This window comes from Chiloscyllium plagiosum, unplaced genomic scaffold, assembly GCF_037043375.1.
Source record: "Chiloscyllium plagiosum isolate Xiang-an unplaced genomic scaffold, Cpla_swu_hap1 HiC_scaffold_23, whole genome shotgun sequence".
NCBI lineage: Eukaryota > Metazoa > Chordata > Chondrichthyes > Orectolobiformes > Hemiscylliidae > Chiloscyllium > Chiloscyllium plagiosum.
The window spans coordinates 59,874,318-59,888,237 of NW_028270161.1; the positions used below are offsets into that span (position 1 = coordinate 59,874,318).

General features: G+C 42.6%; 1 protein-coding gene across 1 annotated transcript in view; it reads left to right on the plus strand.

The window, feature by feature from the left end:
* cfap54 (cilia and flagella associated 54) overlaps positions 1-13,920 on the plus strand; it is a 527,984-nt gene that overhangs the window by 299,810 nt on the left and 214,254 nt on the right. The window contains exons 43-44 of the mRNA XM_087999737.1: positions 5,070-5,157; positions 10,853-11,047. Of these exons, the coding sequence (XP_087855863.1) occupies positions 5,070-5,157; positions 10,853-11,047 (283 nt within the window). The remainder of the gene's footprint in view (positions 1-5,069; positions 5,158-10,852; positions 11,048-13,920) is intronic.

Below are 13,920 nucleotides of genomic sequence, written 5' to 3' on the forward strand. Positions count from 1 at the left end.
TGAACATCTGTCATGTCCCTCTTTCCAGTGAATGCCAAGACTAAGAATGGTATGACTAGTGTGGTATGACTGTTAAAGTCTCCAGTTTCTGTGTACAGTCTGTAATGATAAAGATATTTATAGTGATTGTAACGGCATTAACCAGATGGACCTCATAGAATATGAATTCCACGATTGGGAGTGTTAATCTGGTCCAATCAAGGAGTTCTGTCTGATAAGTAAGAGCAGGTGTGTCAGACATCCTGTTCACTGAGTGCTGGCTTGGGGGAGCTGGATCAGTGTCAAGGACTTTCCACATATAAATAAAAGGTGACTTGGTGATGGGATACCAGTCGCTTTGGAGTTTTTTTCAGTGGCAATGAGAGAAAAGCAAACCCTTGAAGAAATTCATTTGCAACAGTTGCCTTTGGGTTGGGTTAAGCATTTCTGGCATTATGCTGTTATTTGGGAAGTTTGACTCACTTTTTCCTATTGTTAAAGACTGGGCCCAATATGTGGAAACAATGTTTTTTTTCGTGGGCAAATGACACTGGGGCAGATGAAAAGCAACAAGTAATTCTGCTGACAGCTTGTTTATTAGGACCCTAACTTTCCCTGAGGCACCAGATACTAAACCATTTCAAAGGCTTACAGATTTAGCAAAGGAATGTTACAACCCCCAAGTCTCCCCTAATTCTGAGACACTATCGGTTTTACTTGGCACTTCAAGAACCAGGGAAATCCGTATCAGGATTGTTGACTAGGTTAGAACAACTAACAGAGGAATGTGACTTTGGTTTAACCCTTAATGAGTTGCTGAGAAACTGGTATATCACATTAATAATGCAACCTTGCAAAAGCCTTACTAGCTGAAGCCCAACTGGATTTCAAACAGGCACTACAACTGACTTTGTCATTAGAAAATGTGGCAAGTGGAACATATGAGTTGCTGGAGGTGGACGGACACCCTCTCCATTCCAATGGAGCTTGGGGGACACCGCATAGTGCAGGCAATTGCATAACCTCACTCAAGGCATATCCTGAACAGAGGGACTCTGGTTCAGCGCACAGCAAAACCCCAAACAATGCCAAGCTTTGGCCAAACAGTGAAACTTTTCTTCAGGATCTGGGCTGGCAAGTTGCTGCTGGTGTGCAGATTCGAGAAAGCAAAAAAGTCCCAGTAGACCTAAACTGAGTTAGAGAACTTATAAGCTGGTATACAGAAGAGTGCACACCCTGGAAAGCCCACCTACATCTGGTTTGGAACAGTTAGCTTGCTTAGCAACATCCAAATCAGAAGCAATCAAAATAATCATCTGGTTAAATGGTCACCCAGTTCTAATGAATGTCAGTACTGGTGTGATTTTTCAGTGATTGCAGAACCAGTCTTTAACAAAATTCATTCTGGACTCTAACCCTAATGTTTGCATGAGATCTTGGTGAGATTAAGAAACTGTACTGGGTAACCCTTACAGGTTGAGAGTGTAACTTCAGTTCCGATCTCTTAAAAGAAGCAGCTGGTTCATTTACCAGTGATTGTAATGCAAGGTTTAGGCCCAAGCTTGATGGGTTGGGAAAGATTCACCTTGATTGGCTCAGCATTTTTCAATTAGAAAAGTGAAGTGAGTGAAGTCCTAATTAAATATCTGGAGGTTTTTCAGGAAGGTCGAGGAGCCAAGGCTACCTGCTTGTTGACCAGGAAGTAATTCCACAATTCTGCAAGGCCTGCCCAGTACCATTTTCCTTATGGGAAAAAAATAGAGGCAGAAATTAGAAAGCTGGAAAGTGAAGGAATCATCAAACCAGTCTAGTTTGTGGAATGGGCAGCACTGGTTGTGAAGCCAGATGGGTTGGTTTGCCTTTGCAGGGATTTTAAACAGATGATAAATTGGTTTTTGCAGCTGGATAAATGCCTAGTCACTCGCATCAAGGATTTATATGCAAATCTATTGATGGGGCTGTCCCTCATGAAGCTGGAAATGAGCCATTTGTATTTGCAATTACAGTTAGATGAGGATTTCCAGAAGTATGCTGTCATTGATACTCAAAAGAGTTTGTACCAATATACAAGACTGCAATTTGGGATATCATCAGCCTATGCAGTTTTTCAGTGGACGATAGAGAACATTTTACAAGGTTGCCATTTATCAAAATGATGTTCTAATAATAGTGAAGACCAATAAGGAGTAGTTAGAGGACTGGACATAGTCCTTAGATATTTCTTAGAAGAGAAAAATGTTGTTCCACACTCCCCAAGTGATTTACTTGGACCACAGAGTCAACAAGACTGGATTACATCCATTGGAAGATAAAGTGAAGGTAATCAAAGGTGCCCTGTCTCCCATGTGTGTACAGGAGCTTAGGCCCTTTCTTGGGCTGACGAATTACTATGAAAAGTTCACACATAACCTGGCGCCCATCCTGACACATTTGTATCAACTCTTTAAAAAAAAGAGTCAGCCTTGGAAATGGTCATGCAGCCAAGCCATAGCTTTCAGGGAAGTGATGAAACAGCTATCATCCTCAATGGTGTTGGCACACCATGACCCCAAGTGAGACCTGGTATTGACAAGCGCTCCCTCCCTGTATTGCATCGAGGTAGTATTAGCATATGTCCAGAGGAGAAGAATGCTCAATAATGTATACATCCAGGATTTTGGCTAATGCAGAGCACAAATATGCTTAGATAGAGAACAAAGATTTGGCGGTCGTATTTAGAATCAGGAGGTTCCACCAATACCTTTACATATGTAACTTCATAATAATAATGGACCACAGCTGATGCTAGGTCTGCTTGGAGAGAACAAGGCAGTGCTGGTCATAAATAACAGGACGTCTTTTACCAGCATAAAATCTGAGTGTTTCCCAAAGTCAAATGGTATTTGACATATGAGGTATTTGACATATTTGACAAATGGCTATGACCTTTGACATGTCATTCACTATCCAATGATCTGGCAGAAAGAGCAATCCACACTTTGAAGGCAGGCTTAAAGAAACTGCCAACAGCTTCACCAGATACCAAACTGTTCCGGTTCATATTTGATAACAGGACCACCCCTCATGCAATTACAGGGATAGCTACAGCAGAGCTGTAGTGAATGTGGTGAAGATTCCATACCAGATCAAATCTGATTTACCTAGACGTGAGGGTGGGGGAGAGGGTGGAACAGCATCAGGTATGCCAGCGCTGGACACAAGATTGCGCAAAGCGAGAGATTACTTTAGGAGATGAAGTTTGGTGTCGGAACCACGGGAATAGGTAACAGGCATGATTGATGTGAGGTCAGGTCCAGTGGTGTATGAGGTTTGGGCAGGTATGATGGTCCTGAATAAGCATATGAATGATCTGAAAGCTGCAAAATCTTAAAAGGTGCGGGAGCAAATGTACCTGGTTCCTCAACTGCCTTTCCGACTAATCCATAACTCCTGGGTATCTTGGAATCTGAGATGGACGTGGTGGATATTGCCACCCAATCGCTTTTGCTGTCTGAAAAGAAGAATGAATTTCTTCTGAGATGGTCCAGGTGCAAGAGGTGAGCTATTGTGTGCTGCATGTAGTGAAGAAGGCTAATAGCATGCTGGCCTTCATAACAAGAGGGATTGAATATAGAAGCAAAGAGGTTCTTCTGCAGCTGTACAGGGCCCTGGTGAGACCTGGAGCATTGTGTGCAGTTCTGGCCTCCAAATTTGAGGAAAGACATTCTGGCTATTGAGGGAGTGCAGCGCAGGTTCATGAGGTCAATTCCTGGAATGGCAGGACTACCTTACGCTGAAAGACTGGAGTGACTGGGCTTGTATACCCTTGAGTTTAGAAGACTAAGAGGGGATCTGATTGAGACGTATAAGATTATTAAAGGATTGGACACTCTGGAGGCAGGTAACATGTTTCCACTGATAGGTGAGTCCCGAACCAGAGGACACAGCTTAAAAATACGGGGTAGACCATTTAGGACAGAGATGAGGAGAAACTTCTTCACCCAGAGAGTGGTGGCTGTGTGGAATGCTCTGTCCCAGAGGGCAGTGGAGGCCCAGTCTCTGGATTCATTTAAGAAAGAGTTGGATAGAGCTCTCAAGGATAGTGGAATCAAGGGTTATGGAGATAAGGCAGGAACAGGATACTGCTTAAGGATGATCAGCCATGATCATATTGAATGGTGGTGCAGGCTCGAAGGGCAGAATGTTGTCCTTTGTCTATTGTCTATTGTCTATTGCATGCTACCTGTATCAGAGGCAGAATTGGAGAAATCTGACCCAGTGCTAAAGAACCCCAGGAGGAGCTACAAAAACAAACTGGCCTGTTTGCTTGGACTCATGGGGAGGGATGTAGTGATTGTGACAAGCCAGCCAGGTGGATCTCATCAAATATGAGTTTCCTGATTGGGACTGTTAATCTGGTCCAATCAGGAAGCCCTGGCTAACAGGAGTGTCAGATATCCTGTTCACTCTGAGAGTGGCTCTGAGGGAGTCGGTTCAGTGTTAAGTACTCTCCACGTGTAAATAAAGGGTGACTTGGTGATGGGATCCCAGCTTTATGGAGTTATTTCAGTGTTGTTATTTCAATGTTTGTAGTTTACTTTTTTGTTTCAAAGTGATAGAAAGGAAAATCATTTCGGGTTCCTTTTGTAGAATACTATTTACTGGCTTTCATTGTGAAGTACACACAAGATAATTGTGGCTTTGTTGTAATGCTCACACACTCAAACAGCAGCTATCACTCATGGTTTATGCCCATGAAATAGTCAAGTGTTGATGGCATCTGTGGAACCACTCTCTAGAACGCATCTCTGTTTTCACGTGAAAAGGAGAGAAGATAAATCAGAAACAAAGCCTCCATTATCCTTGTGTAACAATACTCAAAATAAACCAACTCTATTTTGATGAACCAGTAACATGGGAATGAAAAAAAATCAAGGAAAGGATTTGAAGGCTATTCTGAATATTTGTTTCTAAAAAGATCTAAAATATATCTGAATTGCATGTTTGATCAATATAGGCAATAATAGGCTGTTCTGAATATAAGTTTCTAAAATGTTATAGAATATACAAGAAGTGCATTTTGATGTTGCTTTTTGTGTGCTTGTAAATAGAATTACTTCGAATAAATGGTCGAAGGAGTTTGTGTGCACAGGCCCTCCACGAACAAGGAAACGTTCACTTCTATGCGGGAAACAGGAGGTATATTTAAAATGCCGTTAGATATTTGAACCCCATGTTGTAAAGTTTGAAGTAAATTGGGAAGACTTCAATGCATTTAATTTTATTTATTTTGTATGTGTTGGAGTATCGATTTCTTGGGAGCATTCCAAACAAGAAAATAATAAATTGAGTGGAGACCATTGCCTTTACTTTCATGCATTAATCCCCTTTTGGTCCCCATTCTATTTTACTCACTTTTACTCTTTATAGATTTTTAAAAGACTCTTTCATTTCCTTTTCTGTTATCTTCCAAAATCTTCCCATGTTAGCTCTCTTTCTCTTATTTCTTTTTCATTTTCCCTTTTGAGCATTCACTGTTCCTCCTGATTCTCACATGTTATTAATATAACATTTAACAGACACTCTTTTTCTGCATCTGTATTTGCCTTTGATTAGGAATCAATACAGTAAGAAAATGTTTTAATTAATTTAATTCCTGTGGAGTCTGTAATTGTGTTTAAGGTTGTTTGTTTGAAAAGGATTTTTAAATGTTTGCCTCAGTGTAATCAACTGTAGTTCTACAGGCTCGTAGAGAAATAAAGCATGGAAAAAACCCTTTGGCCTAACTCAAACATGCTGACCAAGTTTCCCGTACTAATTCCACTTGCCTGCATTTGGCCCATAAATATCTAAACCTTTCCAATTCATGTACCTGTCCAAAAATCTTTAAATTTAGATTTAGATTACTTACAGTGTGGAAACAGGCCCTTCGGCCCAACAAGTCCACACCAACCCACCGAAGCGCAACCCACCCATACCCCTACATTTACCCCTTTACCTAACACTACGGGCAATTTAGCATGGCCAATTCACCTAACCTGCACATCTTTGGACTGTGGGAGGAAACCGGAGCACCCGGAGGAAACCCACGCAGACACGGGGAGAATGTGCAAACTCCACACAGTCAGTCGCCTGAGTCGGGAATTGAACCCGGGTCTCTGGCGCTGTGAGGCAGCAGTGCAACTGTGCCTGTATCTTCCTTTGACAGTTTATAAACGTACAAACCACACTCTGTGTGAAAATGTTGCTCCTCAGGACCCTTTTAAATCTTTCTCCCCTTGCCTCCTATTTTTGAACTCTCTCATCGTAGGGAAAAGACCTTTGCTATTTACCTTACTTATGCCCTCATATTTTATAAACCTCAATTACCTATGCTCCTGGAAAAAAAATGTCCCAGCCTATCCAATCTCTCCTTATAACTCATACCCTCAGGACCCGGCAATATCCTGATATATCTTTTCTGAATCCTATCCAGTTTAATAATATCCTTCTTATTGCACCATGATCATTGGCAGTCCCTCGTAGATGAGGATGACTCTTCCAGTCTCAGGGTGAGTCCATCGGTGGCTGAACAGACTAATGCGGCTACCACACGCTCTCTTACACTTGGGGAAGAAGTTGGTTGTGGGAAGACATGTGTGAGGTATTGGTATGGTAGCGTGCTGCTTTCACTGGTTTTGCTTGGCTTCAGATTTTTCTGGATGGCAAGTCTCGAGGTGCGCAATGCCATTCCGAATACTTCTCCTCCACTTTGAACTGTCTTGGGTCAATGATTCCCCGGTGTCTGTGGGAATGCCGCACTTTGCCAGTGAGGCCTTGAGGGTATCACTGAAGTGCTTCCTCTGTTCACTTGGGGCTCACCTGCTGTTTTGCAGCTGGGAGAAGAGCATCAACTGGGGAGTCTCATGTCGGTCACGCGGATGATGTGCCCAGCCCATCGTAACCATTCAAGGGTGGTCAGTGCCTCAATGTTGGGGATTTCTGCCTGGTCGAGGACACTGGTAATGGTGCATCTTTTTTCCCAGCAGATTCATTGGATCTTGAGCAGGCAGCCTTGATGGTACTGCTGCAGCACCTTGAGGTGTCTGCTGTAGACAGACCATGTCTTAGAATCATGTAGGATGGTGGGAACTATCACAGCTCTATAAACCATTAGCTTGAGGTCAAATATGATGTTGTTGTCCTCAAACACCTTTTTCATAATATGGTTGAACGTTGTGTTAGCACACTGGAGGCAGTGTTGGATCTCTTCATCAGTAGCCACTTTGGCCTTCCTATAGCAGGCAACCAGAATTGTACATAGTCCTTCAAAAGTGACCTCTCCAATGTCATGTACAACCTCAACATAAGATCCCAACTCCTATACTTAATGGGGGGAGAGAGAAAGAGATGAAGAACAACACTAATTAGGTGAGTTAGGAGAAAGAAAAATGACTAAATGCACTGCATCACACTGGTAGCCGACGAAAAGATTTTACAAGCATCTGATTCTCCAACCAGCAGTCAGGTCTAATGATTAATTAGTGATGCATCCTTGACTCATGATGGATCCATTCAGTGATTCTGGGAACAGTAGAGAATTTTGCTGATTTCATTTTACATGTTCTGTTCTCCTCTATCTGTATTGCTGCTTTCTACATGTGTGTGCTCGTCACCTTCTCCCTTCCCCAGTCCTGCATTTAACTCTTCAGTGTATCTGGCTTCTATTTTAACTTCTTTCTTGTTGGTATAGCTCCCAGGTCATGGCTCATCAAGCCATGTGCAGGAGTATTTCTTATTACCCAAAGAAAACCTCTCTATGAAACGTTTACTATTATTATTTACGCTTATTATTTGGCAGTAAGAAGAGAAACAGAATTCCACAAATTCTTGGAGCAGTGATATATGACCAAGCTAAAAGGAATTGAATCCTAAAAGGTAGTGCATATATCTGAGGCATGCAAGAGCTGAGAGCTTATATCAGAGGACCAGATCATACACTGGTTTTGATTGCTTCATTACTGGAGTGGTAATTCTCAAAAATTGTGCAATTAGGATTGACATGACCTGAGTGAAAGAGGATTTCTAGAGATGTGTATTAGCACTGCAAACTGTACGGGGAGTACAGCTGTAGGGGAGCACAGGAACAAAATCAATTGAGTGGGAAGGTGAAAGCTTGTAAGTCCTGAGAAGCTGTTTAAAGTGAAAATTTCTCTTTCTGTTTGAAGCATTGTTTGCTTGTTAAGTCATCTGTGCTTCTCACAAAATGATCATAACACTTCATCCTACTCCTTAGCTCATATATCATACAAGGTGGTCTTTGGTCTTCCTATCCTTCACTGGCATTGTGCTTCAACTGTAAACTATCACCACTTATAAAGCAGTTTATTTTCTATTTCAGTGCTCTGCTCCAGAACATCCTCTTAATCTGAGATTTTAATATTCTCCTTACTGCTCACAGAATCAGAATGGAGACATCATGAGTCAAGGACCCATCACTGATTAGTAATCAGACCTGACTGTTAATTAGAGAGCCAGATGCTTATAAAATCGTTTCCTCGACTACCATCGTGATGCAGTGTACTTAGTTGGTTTTCTTTCTCCTAACTCACCCAGTTAGAACATAGAACATAGAACAATACAGCACAGAACAGGCCCTTCGGCCCACGAGGTTATGCCGAACATTTGTCCTAGCTTAAGCACCCATCCATGTACCTATCCAATTGCCGCTTAAAGGTCACCAAAGATTCTGACTCTACCACTCCCACAGGCAGCGCATTCCATGCCCCCACCACTCTCTGGGTAAAGAGCCCACCCCTGACATCTCCCCTATACCTTCCACCCTTCACCTTAAATTTATGTCCCCTTGTAACACTCTGTTGTATCCGGGGAAAAAGATTCTGACTGTCTACTCTATCTATTCCTCTGATCATCTTATAAACCTCTATCAAGTCACCCCTCATCCTTCGCCGTTCCAACGAGAAAAGGCCTAGCACTCTCAACCTATCCTCGTACGACCTATTCTCCATTCCAGGCAACATCCTGGTAAATCTTCTCTGCACCCTCTCCAAAGCTTCCACATCTTTCCTAAAGTGAGGCGACCAGAACTGCACACAGTACTCCAAATGTGGCCTAACCAAAGTCCTGTACAGTTGCAACATCACTTCACGACTCTTGAATTCAATCCCTCTGCTAATGAACGCTAATACACCATAGGCCTTCTTACAAGCTCTATCCGCTTGAGTGGCAACTTTCAAAGATCTATGAACATGGACCCCAAGATCCCTCTGTTCCTCCACCTCACTAAGAACCCTACCGTTAACCCTGTATTCCGCATTCTTATTTGTCTTTCCAAAATGGACAACCTTACACTTGGCAGGGTTGAACTCCATCTGCCACTCCTCAGCCCAGCTCTGCATCATATCTAAGTCCCTTTGCAGCCGACAACAGTCACAACTGTTCCTCACTATCCACAACTCCACCAATCTTCGTATCATCTGCAAATTTACTGACCCACCCTTCGACTCCCTCATCCAAGTCATTAATAAAAATTACAAACAGCAAAGGACCCAGAACTGATCCCTGCGGAACTCCACTTGTAACTGGACTCCAGGCTGAATATCTACCACCACTCTCTGACTTCGACCGGTTAGCCAGTTTTCTATCCAATTGGCCAAATTTCCCTCTATCCCATGCCTCCTGACTTTCCGCATAAGCCTACCATGGGGAACCTTATCAAATGTCTTACTAAAATCCATGTATACTACATCCACTGCTCTACCCTCATCCACATGCTTGGTCACCTCCTCAAAGAATTCAATCAGACTTGTAAGGCAAGACCTACCCTTCACAAATCCGTGCTGGCTGTCCCTAATCAAGCAGTGCCTTTCCAGATACTCATAAATCCTATCCCTCAGTACCCTTTCCATTACTTTACCTACCACCGAAGTAAGACTAACTGGCCTGTAATTCCCGGGGTTATCCCTATTCCCTTTTTTGAACAGGGGCACAACATTTGCCACTCTCCAGTCCCCTGGTATCACCCCCGTTGACAATGAAGACGAAAAGATCATTGCCAACGGTACTGCAATTTCCTCTCTTGCTTCCCACATAATCCTAGGATATATCCCGTCAGGCCCAGGGGACTTGTCTATCCTCAAGTTGTTCAAAATGTCCAACACATCTTCCTTCCTAACAAATATCTCCTCTAGCTTACCAGTCCGTTTCACACTCTCCTCTTCAACAATACGGTCCCTCTCGTTTGTAAATACTGAAGAAAAGTACTCATTCAAGACCTCACCTATCTCTTCCGACTCAATACACAGTCTCCCACTATTGTCCTTGATCGGACCTACCCTCGTTCTCGTCATTCTCATGTTTCTCACATACGCATAAAATGCCTTTGGGTTATCCTTGATCCTATCTGCCAAAGATTTTTCATGCCCTCTCTTAGCTCTCCTAATCCCTTTCTTCAGGTCCCTTCTGGCTATCCTGTTAGTGTTTTACTCTCTCTCTCTCTTTCCCTCCTCCTCCTCCAACACGCGTTTTTTTCTCTCTCCCTTCTTGGACCTTTTTTGGAACTCATTATATCTCCAAGTATTGCTGCCATCCATGCAAACGACAATTAAACAAGGATACCTCAAAGGCCCAGATAATGAGAATTGGCAACAAACATGTACATCTGATGAACGGCTTTTGCCTGAAACATTGATTCTCCTGCTCCTCGGATGCTACCTGACCTGCTGTGCTTTTCCAGCACCACACTCTCGACCCCAATACTCACCAATAGCCGATATTGGGAAACAAATTAGTCATTCCAGTTAACTCCCATTCCAAAGCAAGAGAGTTGGGCAACCTAATTTTTTTGTAATTGATGTCATAACATACATATAAGAAAAAATATTTTATTTTACAGAGCAGCTATTGGATGTTGGTGCCAAGCAATTGATGCAATATTAAACATGACTGACTTTATCCATAAATGGAAACAGTTGGAAAGCAGCAGCAGCATTTCATTGGAGCATTCCAAAGATTACAGTGAAGCCTTACTAGATCGAGCTGGAATTTGGGGTTGTTTACAAGCTGGAGTCTTATCTGCAAAAATAGCTCAGTAAGTATCACCATATATCAAATTATAAAATAGAGTCATAGAGATCTATAATAGGGGAAAAGGCCCTTCAACCCATTGCATCCACATCAGACAAAAACAACCAACTAACATTTTACCAGCACTTGGCCCATAATCATGTATAGTGCACATCTACATACTTCTTGTATCTTATGAGAGTTTCTGCCTGTACTGCCCTTACAGGCAGTGAGTTCCTGAATTCCACACTCTGGATGAAAAGGTTTTTTCCTCACATCTCATAGATGTGGGCAATGCTTTTGATATAATCTACTTGGATTTCAGCAAAGCTTTTGATGAGGTCCTACATGGGAGACTGAAAGAAAAGGTAGGAGCCCATGGGATCCAAGGAAATTTGGCAAATTGGATCCACAATTGGCTGAGTGGCAGAAACCAAAGTGTGATGTTTTGAAATGTGTTTTTCTGACTGACAGTTCTGTGCCCTCTTGGGTCCTGCAGGGGTCAAGCTGAATCCAACTATTATGGTCACTGTCTTCATAATGTTCACCTGCTGTTACTTCATCCACTTGGCCTGCACATTTTCTAAGACTGAAACTAGAACTGCATCCCTTCTCATTGGGCTTGTTAAGTGCTGGCTAGGAATGTTTTCTTGAATTAGTTTGAGAATTTTGTACACTGTGCTTTTCACACTGTCCATATCCCAGTTGATATTAGGTAGCTGAAGCACCAACCATTGTTGCCATATTGTTTGTAATCAAGAAATGTGCCTACATATTTGCTCTTCTATCTCCCTCCCATGCTTTGGCAGTCTATAATACTCTCCAAATACATAAGAACTAGAAGCAGGAGTAGACTGTCTGGCCCTTCAAGCCTGCTCCGCCATTCAGTAAGATCATGGGTGATCTTTGTGTGGACTCAGCTCCACTTAACCGCCCTCTTACTGGAACCCTTAATTCCTTTGCTGTTCAAAAAATTATCTATCTTAACTTTTAAAACATTTACTGAGGAAGCCTCAATCACTTCACTGGGCAAGGAAGTCCATAATTTGCAATTCTCTGGATGAAGAAGCTCCTTCTCAATTTAGTCCTAAATCTGCTGTGCCTAATTTTGAGGATATGCCCTCTTGTCCTAGTTTCACCTGCCAGTGGAAACATCTTCTCCACATCAATCTTATCTATTCCCTTCATAATTTTATATGTTTCTATAAGATACCCCCTCATTCTTCTAGATTCTAATGAATATAATCCCAGTCTACTCAGTCTCTCCTCATAAGCCAATCCCCAACTCCGAATTAAGCTAGTGAACCTCCTTTGCACTCCCTCTAGTGCCAACACGTCCTTTCTCGAGACCAAAACTGCACGCAGTACTCCAAGTGTGGCCTCACCAGCACCATGTACAGCTGCAACATAACCTCCCTGCTTTTAAGCTCAATCCTTTTAGCAATGAAGGATAAAATTCCATTTGTCTTCCTAATTACCTGTTGCACCTGCAGGCCAACCTTCTCTGATTCACACACAAGGACACCCCGGTCCCTCTGCATAGCAGCGTGCTGCAATTTTTTACCATTTAAATAGTAGTCCATATTACTGTTATTCCTTCCAAAATGGATGACTTCACATTTACTAACATTGTATTCCATCTGCCAGACCTTTGCCCACTCACTTAAAATATCTGTGTTCCTCTGCAAAGTTTCACAGTCCGCTGCACATTTTGCTCTGCCATTCATCTTAGTGTCATCTGCAAACTTTGACACCCTACATGTGATCCCCAACTCCAAATCATCTATATAAATTGTGAATAATTGCGGTCCCAACACTTATTCCTGAGGCACACCACTAGTTACTGATTGCCAACCAGAATAGCACTCATTTATTCCCACTCTTTGCTTCCTGTGCTATATGACTCTCTAATCCTTTCGATAACACTGTGAGAATTCTGTGTTGTACATTTATCTTTTCTGTCTGTCAGAGTTTATCACCAATTTTCTGTCTCTAATTCCCTGCTCTGAATTTATCCTATCTGAGCCTGTCCTCAGGTTCCCAGCACCTTGCCAATATAGTTTAAACTGTCCCTAACCGCACAATATTCATTCCAGTCCTGCTTAGATGGAGACTGTCTAGCCTGTACTGGTCCCATTTTGCCCAAAATCAGTTCCACTGCCTAAGAAATCTGTCATCCTTCGTCCAGGTTTCCAGCCATGTGTTCGATTGCTCAATTCTCCTATTGTTATCACATAAAAAACAGAAATTGCTGGAGAATCTCAGCAGATCTTACAGGATCTATGGAGAGAAAACAGAGTTAATATTTTGACTCTAGTGACTCTTCTTCAGAAATAATAATAATGAAGTTATTTAATCTGAAGACCGGGGATGGGGGCTGAAAAGGTGTTAGCCAATAAGTGGAGGAGCCCAGGAAGATAAAACAATGATTAGGCACGCGAAGGGATGGTGACGGCATGCCAGGGAGAATGAAAAACTGATATTGGGGACCGTAAGTTGTTGAAAATAGGTTCGCTATGCTGAAAACAACCCATGTCATAACAGGGCCGAGGAGTGTGGGTGTAGGTAAAGAACATAGAAAAAGGCATTCTAAAGTAAGATCAGAGTCAAAGCGTGTGGCAGTAGAAAAGCACAGCCGGTCAGGCAGCATCCGAGGAGTAGGAGAATCGATACTTCGGACATAAGCCCTTCCGGAATCCTGATGAAGGGCTTCTGCCTGAAACATCAATTCTTCTGCTCCTTGGATGCTGCCTGACTGGCTGTGCTTTTCCAGCATCACCCTCTTCAACCCTGATACCAAGGAGAGTAGTAGATATGGCCCAGAAACCCCTGTCTGTCTGACTAATGGATGCCCTTTCAATACTGATGTTTCCCTCGATACTCCCCCCTCATTTGCAG